The sequence below is a fragment of the Theropithecus gelada genome, chromosome 4 (assembly GCF_003255815.1).
Source record: "Theropithecus gelada isolate Dixy chromosome 4, Tgel_1.0, whole genome shotgun sequence".
In the NCBI taxonomy this organism is placed as follows: Eukaryota; Metazoa; Chordata; class Mammalia; order Primates; family Cercopithecidae; genus Theropithecus; species Theropithecus gelada.
The window spans coordinates 98446666-98462191 of NC_037671.1; the positions used below are offsets into that span (position 1 = coordinate 98446666).

Genomic DNA, 15526 nt, shown 5'->3' on the forward strand with positions numbered 1-15526 from the left:
AAAAAAAAAAAAATTAGCTGGCCGTGGTGGCAGGCGCCTGTAATCCCATTGACTCGGGAGGCTGAGGCAGAAGACTCGCTTGAACCTGGGAGGCGGAGGTTGCAGTGAGCCAAGATCGCGCCATTGCACTCCAGCCTGGGCAACAAGAGCGAGACTCTGTCTCAAAAAGAAAAAAAAAAAAATTAGCTGGCCGTGGTGGCAGGCGCCTGTAATCCCGTTGACTCGGGAGGCTGAGGCAGGAGAATCGCTTGAAGCTGGGAGGTGGAGGTTGCAGTGAGCTGAGATCGCACCATTGTACTCCAGCCTGGGCAACAGGAGTGAAACTCCGCCTCAAAAACAAACAAACAAACAGAGTTCAAGTATTAATGCTATGCAATATTTTCACAAGGTTAAAAGTTGGCTTATAAAATACAAATATAGAAAGATATTACTTTCATTCAATTTTACTACCTTAGCCACCTTATCATATTTATGCAGCACCCAAATCATTTATGATTTCTAAAAATTTTAAAATACTGTATTAGGTATTGTAAGTAATATTTATGATTTTAAGCACTGCATTGTTTGTGTCTTGTCATAAGGACATTATAAGGAAATAAAAATTCTTCTCTAAGTAATAGTCTTATATTGAAAACAAAAGCTATCTCTGAATCTGAATGAAGGTTATTTATTGCCTGTATACTACATTATTCTATTACCATTTCTGTGGGTTTGAAACTCCCCAAATTTAAAAATTATTAGAAAATAAATTAGTTGAGACTACTTAAATAAACACAAGCTACTTTAATCAAACCACATGAACTATTACATACTGACTGGGTTTATTAAAGATAATACTAAAAACCTATTGCAAATAATTACGTGAATATTTGCCACGGTAATAATAAACTCACCTGAAACTCTTTATTCTGTTCAGACAGGAAAAGGTCGTCCTGTAGGATTTGAACCACATGGTTCTGTATTCATTGAAAACCCCTGGTTTAATCTGTAGTATCCAACTGAGCTGGTTCTTCACATAAACTGAAAAAAAAAAAAAATTAAATATCTAGAGAAAAGCATTGCACAGCAAGAATCCCTCATATGCATGTAATTGAAGATTTTATTTTATTTTATTATTTATTTTGTTTTAGAGTCTTGCTCTGCCGCCCAGGTTGGAGTGTAATGGCACAATCACGGCTTATTGCAGCCTCCACCTCCTGGGCTCAAGCAATCCTCCCACCTCAGCTTCCCAAGTAGTGGGGACTACAGGCACATGCCACCATGCCCAGCTAACTTTTGTTGTTATTGTCATTGTTGAGATGGGGTCTCCCTACGTTGCTCAGGCTGGTCTGAAACTCCTGGGCTCAAGGGATACTCCTGCCTCAGCCTCCCAAAGTGCTGGGATTCACCGGGCCTGGACAAAATTTTATTTTATATGGTAATGCTATGTTACATTACAATTGATAAACAAAGGGTTTTTGTTTGTTTTTTACTTAAGATTTTACCTAAAAAGTAAAATAAAAGTTTTACATTCCAGTATCTAACTCTAACCCAGACATTTCTAAAATTATTAGCCAAAACAAGTAATGCATATGTTTATAAAGTTTTTCATGCCATTAGTTTTTACATCTACATTATGTACATAAAATGACAGGAATGATATTCAAATATAAAATGTTATGTTTTAAACTAGGATAATATTAATTCTGAAATTGTCAAAATTAGTTCAAATTCTGTCAATTCCATATTAGCTACATGAAATGAATTTTTACATATTTACATTTTTACATTAGCTACATGAAATGAATTTTTACAAATGAATTTTACATATTTTACATTTTTACAACATCCTTTACAGAGGAAAAAAAAGTATGTGTATATATAACCTAAAATAAACATTCACCCATTCTATATGCTCAACTTACACAGGGGCCTACTTTATGAGCCAGTAGCTGTGTTGCAGAACACTCAGTTGTTCAATAAACATTCAGACAAAGTAGACTTTAGAGCAAAGAAAGTATCAGAAACAAAGAGGGGCATTACATCACAATAAAAGGGATAATCCACCAAGAAGAAAAAGCAATACTGTATGCACCAGCAAGGCACAGTGGCTCATGCTTGTAATCCCAGCGCTTTGGGAGGCTGAGGCAGCAGATCATCTGATGTCATGAGTTCAAGACCAGCTGGTCAACATGGTGAAACACCATCTCTACCAAAAAATACAAAAATTAGCCAGGCGTGGTGGCATGTGCCTGTATCCCAGCTACCCGGGAGGCTGAGGCAGGAGAATCACAGGAACCCGGGAGGCAGAGGCTGCAGTGAGCTGAGATCGAGCCACTGTACTCCAGCCTGGGCAATGGAGCAAGACTCTGTCTTGAAAAAACTATGTACACCACAAACAACAGAATTTCAAAACACATAAAGACTCAGAGAAATGAAATGAGAAATAAACAAATCCACAATTGTAAGTTGGAGACTTCAACACTCCTGTCTCAGTAATTGATAGAACCACTGGATAGAAAACCAGCAGGGGTAAAGAAGAACTGAACAAGACCATTATTCAATACAATCTACGTAAAATGTGTAAAACACTTCCCCCAAACAACAAAATACACATTCTTTCAAGCATGCATGGAACATTCATAAAGATAGACCATGTCCTGAGACACAAAACAAATCTTCACAACTTTAAGTGAAATCACACAAACTATATTTTTGACTGTAATAGGATCAAATAAATAATAGAAAAATAACAGTAAAAAGCAAAACACTTGGGAATTACACAACATACTTCTAAACAATCCATAAGTCAAAGACAAGTCTCAGGGATATTTTAAAAATTGAAGTAAATGAAAATAAATATACTACATATAAAAATTGGTGGATATAACTAAAGGAGTACTGAGAGGGCAATTTATATCACTAAAATAGTCGTATTGAAAAGGAAGAAAGGGCCAGGCATGGTGGCTCACACCTGTAATCCCAGCACTTTGGGCACTTTGGTAGGCCGAGGCAAGCAGATCACATGAGGTCAGGAGTTCAAGACCAGTCTGGCCAACATAGTAAAACCCTGTCTCTACTAAAAATACAAAAATTAGCCGGGGATGGTGGTACACACCTGTAGTCCCAGCTACCTGGGAGGCTGAGACAGAAGAATCGCTTGAACCTGGGAGATGGAGGTTGCAGTGAGCCAAGATTGCGTCACTGCACTCCAACCTGGGTAATGGAGTAAGACTCTGTCTCAAAAAAAAAAAAAAAAAAAAAAAAAAGAAAAGAAAAGAAAAAAGAAAAGTAAGAAAGGCCTCAAATCAACAATCTAAGTTTCCACCTCAAGAACTAGAAAAAGGAGAGCAAAATAAACATAAAGCAAGAAAGTGGAAATCAGAAAATGATAAAAATAGAAATCAGCCAGATGAGGGGGCTCATATCTATAAACCCAGAGCTTTGGGAGGCCATGGCAAGTGGATCACTTGAGGTCAGGAGTTCGAGACCAGGCTGGTCAACATGATGAAAGCCTATCTCTGCTAAAAATACAAAAATTAGCCAGACATGGTGGCACATGCCTGTAATCCCAGTGACTCTGGAGACTGAGGCACAAGAATCTCTTGAACCTGGGAGGCAGAGGTTGCAGTGAGCCGAGATGGTGCCTCTGCACTCCAGCCCGGGTGACAGAGTGAGACTCTGCGCCAAAAAATAAATAAATAAATAAATAAATAATAAATAAATAAATAAAAATGAAAATCAATGACATTGAAAACAAAACAAAGCCATAGAAAATACATCAAATCTGAAATTAATTCACTGCAAAAATCAATAAAAGTGATAAGCCTCCAGCAAAGCTGACAAAGAAAAGATGTAAATCACCACCATCGAGAAATAAAGAAAGGATATTACTATAGACCTCACAGACATTAAAAGGTTGACAAGAGAATACTACAAATAACACTACACTCAGAAGTTCTACAATTTAGACAAAATGGACTAATTCTATAAAAACCACAAACTACCAAAATTCATATAGGATAAAATAGAGAGCCTGAATAACTGATAACTACTAAAGAAATTGGATTCATAGTTAGAAACCTGAAAAACAAATCTCCAGTCTTGGATGGCTTCGCTGGTGAATTCTACTAAACACTTAAAGAGATAACAACCAATTCTACTTAATCTCTTAAAAAAATAGAAGGGTAAGGAATACTTCCCAGGCCATTTTATGAAGTCAACATTATTCTGATACAAAAATCAAAGAGTACAGCAAAGACTACAGACCAATTCGTCTCAGGAACAGACATAAAAATTCTTAGCAAATATTAGCACAATATAATTCAGCAACATATAAATAGAACAATACAGCACAACCATGTGAGATTTATTCCAGGTATGCTACACACAATATAATTCAGCAACATATAAATAGAACAATACAGCACAACCACGTGAGATTTATTCCAGGTATGCTACACTAGTTCAACATTTAAAAAATCAGTTAATATAATCGACCATATTAACAACAACAGAAAAGAGTAACACACCAGGTGGGGCGGCTCACACCTGTAGTTCCAGCACTTTGGGAGGCTGAAGAGTCACGATTGTTTGAGCCCAGGAGTTCGAGACAAGTCTGGGCAACATAGTGAGACCCTATCTCTACAGAAAAACTTTAAAAAATTAGCCAGGTATAGTGGTGTGCATCCATGGTCCTTGCTACTGAGGAGATTGAGATGGGAAGACTGTTTGAGCCTGGGAGGCAGAGGCTGCAGTGAGCCATGATTGTACCACTGCACTCCAGCCTGGGAGACAGAGCAATACTGTCTCAAAAAACAAACAAGTGAAAACCAAAAACCAAAACAAAACAAATACCAAACATAATCATGTTGATTGATATAAAGTATTTAACAAAATCCATATCCATTACGATTAAAAACTTTTGGCAAACTAAGAATGAAAGGGAAATTATTTTACAAAACAGCTATAAAAACCTATAGCTCACGTAGTACTTAATAGTGAAAGACTCAGCCCTTTCCCCCTAAAATCAGAAACAAGGTAAACACATCCATTCTCACTACTCTTATTCAACATAGTACTGAAAGTCTTATTCAGTGCAATTAGGCAAGAAAAGGAAATAAAAGGTATACAGAATGTTAAGGAAGAAATTAAACTGTCCCTATTGTCTATATAGAAAATCCTAAGAAATCTTTAAAAGGCTCCTGGAACTAATAAGTGAATTCAGAAAGGTCAAAGATTAAAGGCCAGGCGTGGTGGCTCACACCTGTAATCCCAGCACTTTGGGAGGCTGAGCTGGGCGGATCACCTGAGGTCGGGAGTTCAAGACCAGCCTGACCAACATGGAGAAACCCTGTCTCTACTAAAAATACCAAATGAGCCGGGCATAGTGGTGCATGCCTGTAATCCCAGCTACTCGGGAGGCTGAGGCAGGACAATTGCTTGAACCCAGGAGGCGGAGGTTGTGGTGAGTAGAGGTCGCGCCATTGCACTCCAGCCTGGGCAAGAAGAGCAAAACTCTGTCTCAAAAAAAAAAAGAAAGGTCAAAGATTACAAAGGTAACACAAAAAAGTCAGTCTTGTTTCTATATATTAACAGTGAACAAGTGGAAGGCAAAATTCAAAATGTAAAATGCCTTATCATTTTAAATCATTCCAAAAAAATTTTCATTGTTGCATAAATCAAACAAAAACATGTACAGAATCTATATGCTTAAAATTACACAACACTGATGAAATAAATCAAAGAATAAACGTGAGACATATTGGAAAATTCAACATAGTAAAAACATCAGTTTTCCCCAAACTGACCTATACATTTAATACAATTCCTATCAAAATCTCAATAGCCTTTTTTTTTTTTTTTTGGTAGACACAGACATACTGACTTTAAAATTGATATAGAAAGGCAAAATAGGCCAGGCGTGGTGGCTCATGCCTGTAATCCCAGCACTTTGGGAGGTTGAGGCAGGTGGATCACTTGAGGTTAGGAGGTTGAGACTAGTCTGGCCAACATGGTGAAACCCCGTCTCTACTAAAAATAAAAAAATTAGCCAGGCGTGGTGGTGGGCACCTGTAATATGAGCTACTCAGGGGGCTGAGGCAGGAGAATTGCTTGAACCCAGGAGGCAGAGGTTGCAGTGAGCTGCGATCGCACCATTACACTCTAGTATGGGTGACAAGAGCGAAACTCCGTCTCAAAAACTAAATAATAAACAAAAAACTTACGTATACACGCACACACACACACACACACCCTCGCTCTCTCCCACAATGAGTGCATGTACTGGTGGCATAAACCAAATAAGGTCTGTAGTGGAGTCAATTATACGAAAGTTGATTTCCTGGCTTCAACAACGTGCTATGGATGGTATCACCAAGGAACTGGGTGAATAGTATATGGAAATTCTCTCTGTGTGTTTGGGGTTCTTGTTTTGTTTTGTTTTGTTTTTTGGGGGAACAGGGTCTCACTCTGTCGCCCAAATGGGACTGAAGAGGCATGATCTCAGCTCACTGCAATCTCCGCCTCCCAGTTTCAAGTGATTCTCCCACCTCAGCCTCCCAAGAAACTGGGACTATAGGCGCACACACCACCATGCCTGGCTAACTTTTTGTATTTTTAGTAGACACAGGCTTTTACCATGTTGGCCAGCCTGATCTCAAACTCTTGACTTCAAGTGATCTGTCTGCCTCGGCCTCCCAAAGTGTTGGGATTACAGGCATGAGCCACCGCACCCAGCCTCTCTGTGCTATTTTTGCCATTTCTTGTGTCTGAAATTATTTCAAAATCAAAAATTTAAAAAATCAGAAAGTACAAAAGGGTACAGTACAAAGTATCTTTCCTACTCCTGACTGTAGCTATCTAGTTTCTCTCCCTACAACCAATCTTACTAGATTTGTATGTAAGATTCCAGAGGCATTTTATACATACACAATCATTTTAAAGTATCAGTTTCTCATTTTATATAAAATGTAGCATAATACACTCATTCTTCTGAATGTTTTTCCTCACCTACCAACATATCTTGGAAATTATTTCATATTTTTTAAAAGGCTACGTGCTAATTCATTGTGTGGCTATATTATTTATTTAAGGAGTTCCCTAATGATGGGCATTTGGGTAATTATCAACATTATGAGATTAGGGCTGGGTGAGCACCTGTAGTCCCAGTTACTTGGGAGGCTGGGGCACAAGAATCACTTGAACCTGGGAGGTGGAGATTGCAGTGGGCGAGCTCACGCCACTGCACTCCAGCCTGGGCAAAAGAGTGAGACTCTGTCTCAAAATAACAACAACAACAACAACAACTAGAGATTAAATGACATAGGTTTTTTTCATTTCATATGTGTTTCAGAGTCCCTGTAGGTAAAATTTCAAGAATGATGTCAAAGGGTATGTGCATTTGTAAATCTGTAATTGCCACTAAATAGATGTTGAACCAATTTACAATCCTTTGGGTAATATATGAGAGTGTCTCATGTTGGTTTTCCCACACTGTCACCCATACAATGTGTTAACCTTTTTTTTTTTTTTTTTTTGAGACAGAGTCTCACTCAGTCGCCGAGGCTGGAGTGCAGGGGCGCGATCTTGGCTCACTGTAAGCTCCACCTCCCGGGTTCACGCTATTCTCCTGCCTCAGCCTCCCGAGTAGCTAGGACTACGGGCACCTGCCACCACACCCGGCTAATTTTTTGTATTTTTAGTAGAGACGGGGTTTCACCGTGTTAGCCAGGATGGTCTCGATCTCTTGAGCTTGTGATCTACCCGCCTTGGCCTCCCAAAGTGCTGGCCTGAGCCACAGCACCCAGCCTATGTTAAACATTTTTATGTTTGCTAATTAAATACATGAAAATGATATCTTAGTGTAGTTTTAATTAGTTTGTTTTTGTTTTTGAGACAGGGTCTCACTCTGTCACCTGGGCTGGAGTGCAGTGGCACAACCTCTGCTCACTACAACCTCCGCCAACATCGCCCAAGCGATCCTCCCACCTCAGCCTCCCGAGTAGCTGGGACTATAAACTTGGGCCCCCATGCCCAGCTAATGTAGTTTCAATCTATCATGAGTGAGGTTAAGCATCTTTTCTTAAGTTTAATGGTCATTTATATTTCACATTTTGTCTTTTTGTAGTCTCTGCACACTTCTCTCCTGAGCTTATATTTATTTGGTTTTATTTTTTAATCAGCCCTTCACAGTCCATCCCAAATCCATTACAATGTTCTTTTTTAATAAAGTTCATGTGTCTAGGCTTTTGCTCATTTTATTTATTTATTTATTTATTTATTTACTTATTTACTTACTTATGAAACAGGGTCCAGCTGTGTTGCCCAGGCTGGAGTGCAGTGGTGCGTTCATGACTCACTGTAGCCTCTACCTCCCGGGCTCAAGTAATCCTCCTACCTCAGCCTATTCAGTAGCGAAGTCCACAGGAGCACACCACCATGCCCAGCTAAATTTTGTATATATATATATATTTTTTGTAGAGACAGGGTTTTGCTATGCTGCCCAGGGTGGTTTCAAGCTCCTCAGCTCAAGTGATCCACCTGCCTCGGCCTCCCAAAGTGCTGGGATTAAAGGTGCTCCGCCTGGCTTTTGTTCATTTTATTTCCTTTTCCACCAACTCTATCTGGACTACCTTTTAAGACCCAGTTCAAATATCACCTGCTGTATGACTTTAGGTAGATAGATGAAATATTATTAAAGAATAAAGTTTAACTATATAAACTGTGATACATAGATAAGGACATATAAGGTATTACTATTATGAAACTAAGCCTTAGAAATTTTAACAATATCTGCCTTCTACAGACAGAAAACCCCTGATCTCTCTCTTACCTCCTCTATTTCTGGAAAATGAATCCCTAAGTTATCAGTATTGCTACAATTCTCAAGAGGTTTAAAAACCACCTTAGACCAGATGCAGTGGCTCGATGCCTGTAATCCAAACACATTGGGAGACCAAGGTGGGTGGACCACTTGAGCCCAGGAATTCAAGGCCAGCCTAGACAATGTGGTGAAACACCTTCTCTACTAAAAATATAAAAATTAGCCATGCATTGTGGTGCCTGCTTGTAGTTCCAGCTACTTGGGAGGCTGAGGTGGGAGGACCGATTGAGCCAGGGAGGCCAAGGCTGCCATGAACTGTGGTCATGCCACTGCAATCTAGCCTGGGGTACAGAGCAAGACCTTGTCTCAAAAAAATAATTAATTAATCTAAAAAGTAAAAATAAAAACAACTCTACCATCTGACCACAACTGAAAGACAGTAATTGAGTTTGTATTTAAACAGAATGCTACCAATTCCTTCTCTACCTTGAATCTGTGATCATCCTGGTATTTGAGATTTTAAAGGAATGGGAAAAGGCTTTTTCTCATTTTATTTATTGAAAAGTCATTCAGCACCCACCAGGCACCATGCTGATGGTGAATAAAACAGGTAACAGACTTTTACCCTGCCAATATTTTATTTCCAGCAATCATAATTTATTGTCTGGATTACTCCAAGGTCTTCCTGGGCCTAGACTTGCCTGCTTCCGTCTCACTTTCTATGTAGACAGCTGTGAAGACAGCTATATAGACAGCTGCCAAGTGTTTTTCCTAAACATAAATCTGCTCATGTTGCTTCTTCAGTAATTTCCACTGTCCGCAGGATAGTGTACCTCAGGAGGTGTGCCTGGCCTTTCATGAATGTGTCATGGACAAAAAGGCCTCTTGCCTCATCCCTTGCCACCCCCTGCCTTTACCTCCGGCCCTCAACCTACAAATTTTACTTTTCAAGGAACCTTTTGTGGTTACTCACAAACTTTCTCACAGATTCTCAAGCCGGTCCTTTCCCCTTTCCAACTGCTTTTTTTTTTTTCTTTTGAGACAGAGTCTTACTCTGTTGCTTAGGCTGGAGTGCAATGGCGTGATCTTGGCTTACTGCAACCTCTGCCTCCCAGGTTCAAGCGATTCTCCTGCCTCAGCCTCCCGAGTAGCTGGGATCACAAGCGCCCATTGCCACGCCCGGCTAATTTTGTATTTTTAGTAGAAATGGGGTTTCGCCATGTTGGCCAGGCTGGTCTCGAACACCTGACCTCAAGTGAGCTGCCTGCCTTGGCCAACTGCTTCTAAAACTGACCACCTCCTTCAGGATTTCGCTAAATATCCCATTCAAGAAGTTTCCTTGATCCCAATTATGGATTAGAGGCTCCTTCTATGTTCACCCCTCAAAAACTGGAACTAGGTTTACTGTATCTTTTCTAAATTTTTGATTATAAAAGACACATACGTTTACTAAAAAAAAGTTCATTAAAAGCAAAGCATATAAAGGATAAAATGACAGAAAATCACCTACTCTACCACAGGCAATCACTGCAAAATTTCTCTATATATCTCCACCTATAACTCCAAGTTCATTATCCATACTGATTTGTAACTTTTTTTTGTTTTTGGCTTCTTCCAGGAAACAATGAAACTTTACTTTCTTAACACTATATCTTATTATTTTTCCATGTGGATACAAATAGATTTAAATCATTTTTATTGGCTGCACTATTTTTCCACTGTATGATAGTACCAACTAATAACCTTTATTAATGGTCGGTTAGATTCTCCATTTTTTTGTTCATTATATCCTGATCTTAGGTCTATCCTAACACTTTTAAAGAGATCCTTGCGGCGTCATTCATTTCTAAATTCCCAGTGCTCATAACAGTGTCTGGCATACAGTATTTGTTAAGAGTTCCATGTAAAAGATGAGCTTGTTTCTACTTAACACTGAGAGTTCGAAAATCAGACTGTCTACAAGCACCGAGCAGCGCGTTATTTTCTTGATTTCATTTGCAAATGCAATCTGTTGAATTAACCTATTAATCAAAAAGTAGTACAGCTGCCTTAAATTCTTTCTGAAAAAACAGCAAGCTTTGTGCAAACAAAACACAGATACAAAGCTATGCATAACTACGAGGCGCAAGTTACTCCTGCCCCGACAAAGGAAAGATGCATGACCTTCAAGACCGCAGCACACGCAGAGTGGGTCTCCGGCTCCTGGGGCAAGGAGCTCAGCCACGAGACACCCGCGGCCTGCGCTTTTCCAGACAGGACCACTGGTACTGAGTTCTTTACCCCGACGTCCGCCAAGGGGACTATGCCAGGTTTACAGTGGAGAGAGCTGGGACCAGGGCCAAGCCTCAGGTTTCGCACTGACCCCTCGCGAGCTCCAGCTACAACCCACCACCCCACCCCCAGCGCATGCGCAGAGCTGCGAGCCCTCGCAATGGACTGCATGCGAGGGACCTCCGCACCCACTCACCCGCCTAGGAAATTAGATGACGTACAGCTTTTGTATTACGGCCTCCAGGCCCCAGCACTCTTAAAAACCAACCCCCCGAGGAGCCCAGCTTACCGCCGCCCCACATCGCGACAAACGATCCCACCTCTTTTCCGGTCCCTCTCGAAAAAAGATCCCCAACATAAAGGTTCCGAGATCCACTTTCGCCCTCTGCAGCCGACTTTTTCTCCTTTGCGGAGTCTGTTCCGTTGCCCAGGCTGGAGTACAGTCCCTCATCTGGGATCACTGCAATCTCCGCCACTCGGGTTCAAGCGATTCTCCATGTTGGCTGGTCTCCAATTCCTGACCTCCTCAGGTGATCCACCCGCCTTGGCCTCCCAAAGTGCTGGGATTACAGGCGTGAGCCACCGCGCCCGGCCTGCAGCCAACTTTCATGATTGTATCGAGTGTTGTGTATGTATGGCTATACTTTCACGCTCATCTAGCAAACTGTACATGCGATGAAACTGTAAGATATTTTTACTATCATAAACTTTGAAGATCCTTTATTTCTATAAGACCACCTGAAACCTCATGTTCAAAGTTAACCTCAATCAGGCCATTACTTTGTGCTGTGTGATCTTTTATTGCCATGTAGCTCTATTTCACACTTAACAGATGTCTCTTCAAGGACTTTTATATTCCTGTAAGACGCTGACCCTAATGCTAAGAATCGCAAAAGTATGGGAGCACGTCTTCCTCAAGGGAAGGATTCTTTCTGCTTTCAAGGCACTCAAATATCAGATGGCCAGAAGGCCAAATGTAAAACTTATTTTCTGCAAATGACTATTATCCTGTACCGGGTATATACATCATGTAGTACGAGGCGTTTGTGGCTCCGTCTAGGCAAACTTCATTTAGAGCTAGGAACAGTGAGCAGTAACATTCTACCTCTAAATGCACAAAAAGTCTTTCTTTGGTCAAGAACAATGACAAATCTCCAACACTGAAGGCAAAAAAATATTCCGTATTTTCAACAGGCAGGGTCAAATTGGTAAAGGGTTCTTTCAATTAGTGAAATTTACCATTCAGGAATAGTTTTTGTTTTTGTTTTTTTTTTTGAGACAGCCTCACTCTGTTGCTCAGGCTGGAGTGCAGTGGCACGATCTCAGCTCACTGCAACCTCCGCACCCCCAGGCTCAGGTGATTCTCGTGCCTCAGCCTCCTGAGTAGCTGGGATTACAGGTGTATGCCACCACTCCCGGCTAATTTTTGTAGTTTCAGTCAGGGTTTCACCATGTTGGCCAGGCTGGTCTCAAACTCCTGACTTCAGGTGATCTGCCTGCCTCAGCCTCCCAAAGTTCTGGGATTACAGGTGTGAGCCACCCCACCCAGACAGGAATAGTCTTTCATTTATGGTTCTTAGCTAAAATATTGACCTCCTCCTAAGAGTGGTCGCACTTTTCAGTTGCTATGTCCTCTTCAGAGCTCCTCTACCCTTAGATACATGATCATCTCTCCACATGAAGGCAGAAAGCTCTGCACAAAAGAAAATGTAGCATGTGTTACATTTATTGGAGTGACACATCCAAGGAAAAAGCAAACTACAAGCATGATTAAATAAAGTTCTAGGAGCTTTGTACGTACTTTCTTTGAATGTACCACACTTCAATGGGCTTCAAAGCCTTTCCAATACATTTTCAGTTTAACAAGAAAGGGAATCAATGATTTGCCTTAATGCTGACAAGAAGTACGTCTTTTGAACACCCAGAACTAGTCTGGCCCAGATAAGCAAAACTAGCTAATAGTACTTCTTGCTACAAACATCAACAAAAGGTTTTCCCAATGACTCTTAAACCTAAGTGGTATTGGAAAGTTGTATTGGCTGTAATGCAGCATATGGCCATTGTTGGAGATACTTCCCCAGACTATTATTATGATCCCACCTGTAAGAGTCTACATATTTATTCTGCCATAAAACTCTTAATGTCTATTTTGTAATTCAATTTTACAAACATTTTTTCTTTTCATCCAAGGGTAAAGTGCTCCCTTGTAGCTTTGAAATCATAAACAGCTGGTGCAGAGGCTAACGCCTGTAATCCCAGCACCTTGGGAGGCCGAAGTGGACGGATCATCTGAGGTCAAGAGTTCAAGACCAGCCTGGCAAATATGGTGAAACCCCACCTCTACTACAAAAAATACAAAAATTAATTGAGCATGGTGATGGAAGCCTGTAATCCCAGCTACTTGGGAGGCTGAGGCAAGAAAATTGTTTGGGAGGTGGAGGTTGCAGTAAGCTAGATCACACCACTGCACTCCAGCCTGGGCAACAGAGCAAGACTCTGTCTCCAAAAAAAAAAAAAAAAAAAAAAAAGAAAAAAAAGATATACCACTAGTTTAACTGGTAAGTTTTCACATTTACTTAAAAATTTTACATAAATTGGTAACTCAGAATAATTCTATCATAACTACCAAAATCAGAATGTGGCAGATTTAACCAAGGTATCTTTAAAGGAACTCTACAGGTATCTGATAAACCTTTATGGTATAAATATAACCCATGTGTGCTTTTTAAAGAGCTAAAGCCCATTTTCTCTTTTAAATTTTACACATTACAACCAAATTCCACTTAAAACTGAAAAACTTAACAGCTGGATGTGTTTAGAAATAATCTAATTTGGCCGGGTGTGATGGCTCACACTTGCAATCCTAGCATGTTGGGAGGCCGAGGCAGGCGGATCACGAGGTCAAGAGATCAAGACCATCCTGGCCAACATGATGAAACCCTGTCTCTACTAAAAACACAAAAATTAGCTGGGCATAATGGCACATGCCTGTAGTCCCAGCTACTTGGCTGGCTGAGGCAGGAGAGTTGCTTGAACCCGGGAGGCGGAGGTTGCAGAGCCATCACGCCACTGTACTCCAGCCTGGCGACAGTGAGACTCCCTCCCAAAACAAAACAAAAACCGCATCTAATTCCTCCCTTACAGCTGAGTAAGTTAAGGCCCATGGTGATTGGTGATTTGCCTAAAACACATCAAGAAACAGAGCCAGCTCAATCCAATGACTCTTAATACTTCCATTTACGCAGTCGGCTGGGAGCGATGGCTCACGCCTGTAATCCCAGTACTTTGGGGGGCCAAGGCGGGTGGATCACCTGAGACCAGGAGTTCGAGACCAGCTAGCCAACATAGCGAAACCCCGTTTCTACTAAAAATACAAAAATTAGCCAGGTGTGGTGGCGGGTGCTGTAATCCCAGCTATTCAGGAGGCTGAGGCAGGAGAATCACTTGAACCCAGGAGGTGGAGGTTGCAGTGAGCCAAGATTGCGCCACTGCACTCCAGCCTGGGCGACAGCAAGACTCCATCTCAAAAACCAAAAAACAGTAACTATGCAGTCATATATTGCTTAACTTGGGGACATGTGACAAATGTGTAATTAGGTGCTTTCATTGTGATGTGAACATCATAGAGTATACTTACATAAACCTAGATGGTATAGACTACTACACACCCAGGCTACATGGTATAGCCTATCGCTCCTAGGCTACAAATACTATATTGAAAACCGTAGGCAACTGTAATACAATGGTTTTGTGTATTTAAACACAGAAAGGGTACAGAAAAATACCACATTATAATCTTATGGGACCACTGTTGTATATGTGGCCTGTCACTGACTGAAACGTCGTTATGTGGTATATGACTGTACTCAGTACATTTTAGAAACTTCAATAAATACATTTAAATTTATCTAAGAGAAGAAAAACTCAGTTTAGATGTAAAGATTTCCATAAGGCAACACTACAGGGACTGTAAACCTAATACAACTCCTATGTAAAAATTCCCAAATACAATAAAAAGTTTTTTTTTTTTTGAGATGAGTCTTGCTCTGTCGCCCAGGCTGGAGCGCAGTGGCACAATCTCGGCTCACTGCCAGCTCCGTCTCCTGGGTTCACATCATTCTCTTGCCTCAGCCCCCCCAGTAGCTGGGACTACAGGCGCCGGCCACCACACCCAGCTAATTTTTTGTATTTTTAGTAGAGACGGGGTTTCACTGTGTTAGCCAGGATGGTCTCGATCTCCTGACCTCATGAACCGTCCACCTCAGCCTCCCAAAGTGCTGGGATTACAGGCGTGAGCCACCGCACCCAGCCAAAAAAAATTCTTTACTATTACCTTTCACGTGTTTAAGGAAACAAAAAACTCAGGACACTAAAAACAGACTGCGAAATTTACCTACTTGGTATTACACCACTAGAAACATGCTAAAAAGGTAATTTTATAGTGGCAGAAAA

General features: G+C 40.8%; 1 protein-coding gene across 1 annotated transcript in view; it reads right to left on the reverse strand.

The window, feature by feature from the left end:
* COQ3 (coenzyme Q3, methyltransferase) overlaps window positions 1–11376 on the reverse strand; it is a 24694-nt gene extending 13318 nt beyond the window's left edge. The window contains 2 exon segments of the mRNA XM_025382352.1: window positions 894–1020; window positions 11271–11376. Coding sequence (XP_025238137.1) covers window positions 894–1020; window positions 11271–11376 — 233 coding nt within the window.
* Between the last annotated feature and the right edge of the window lie 4150 nt (window positions 11377–15526).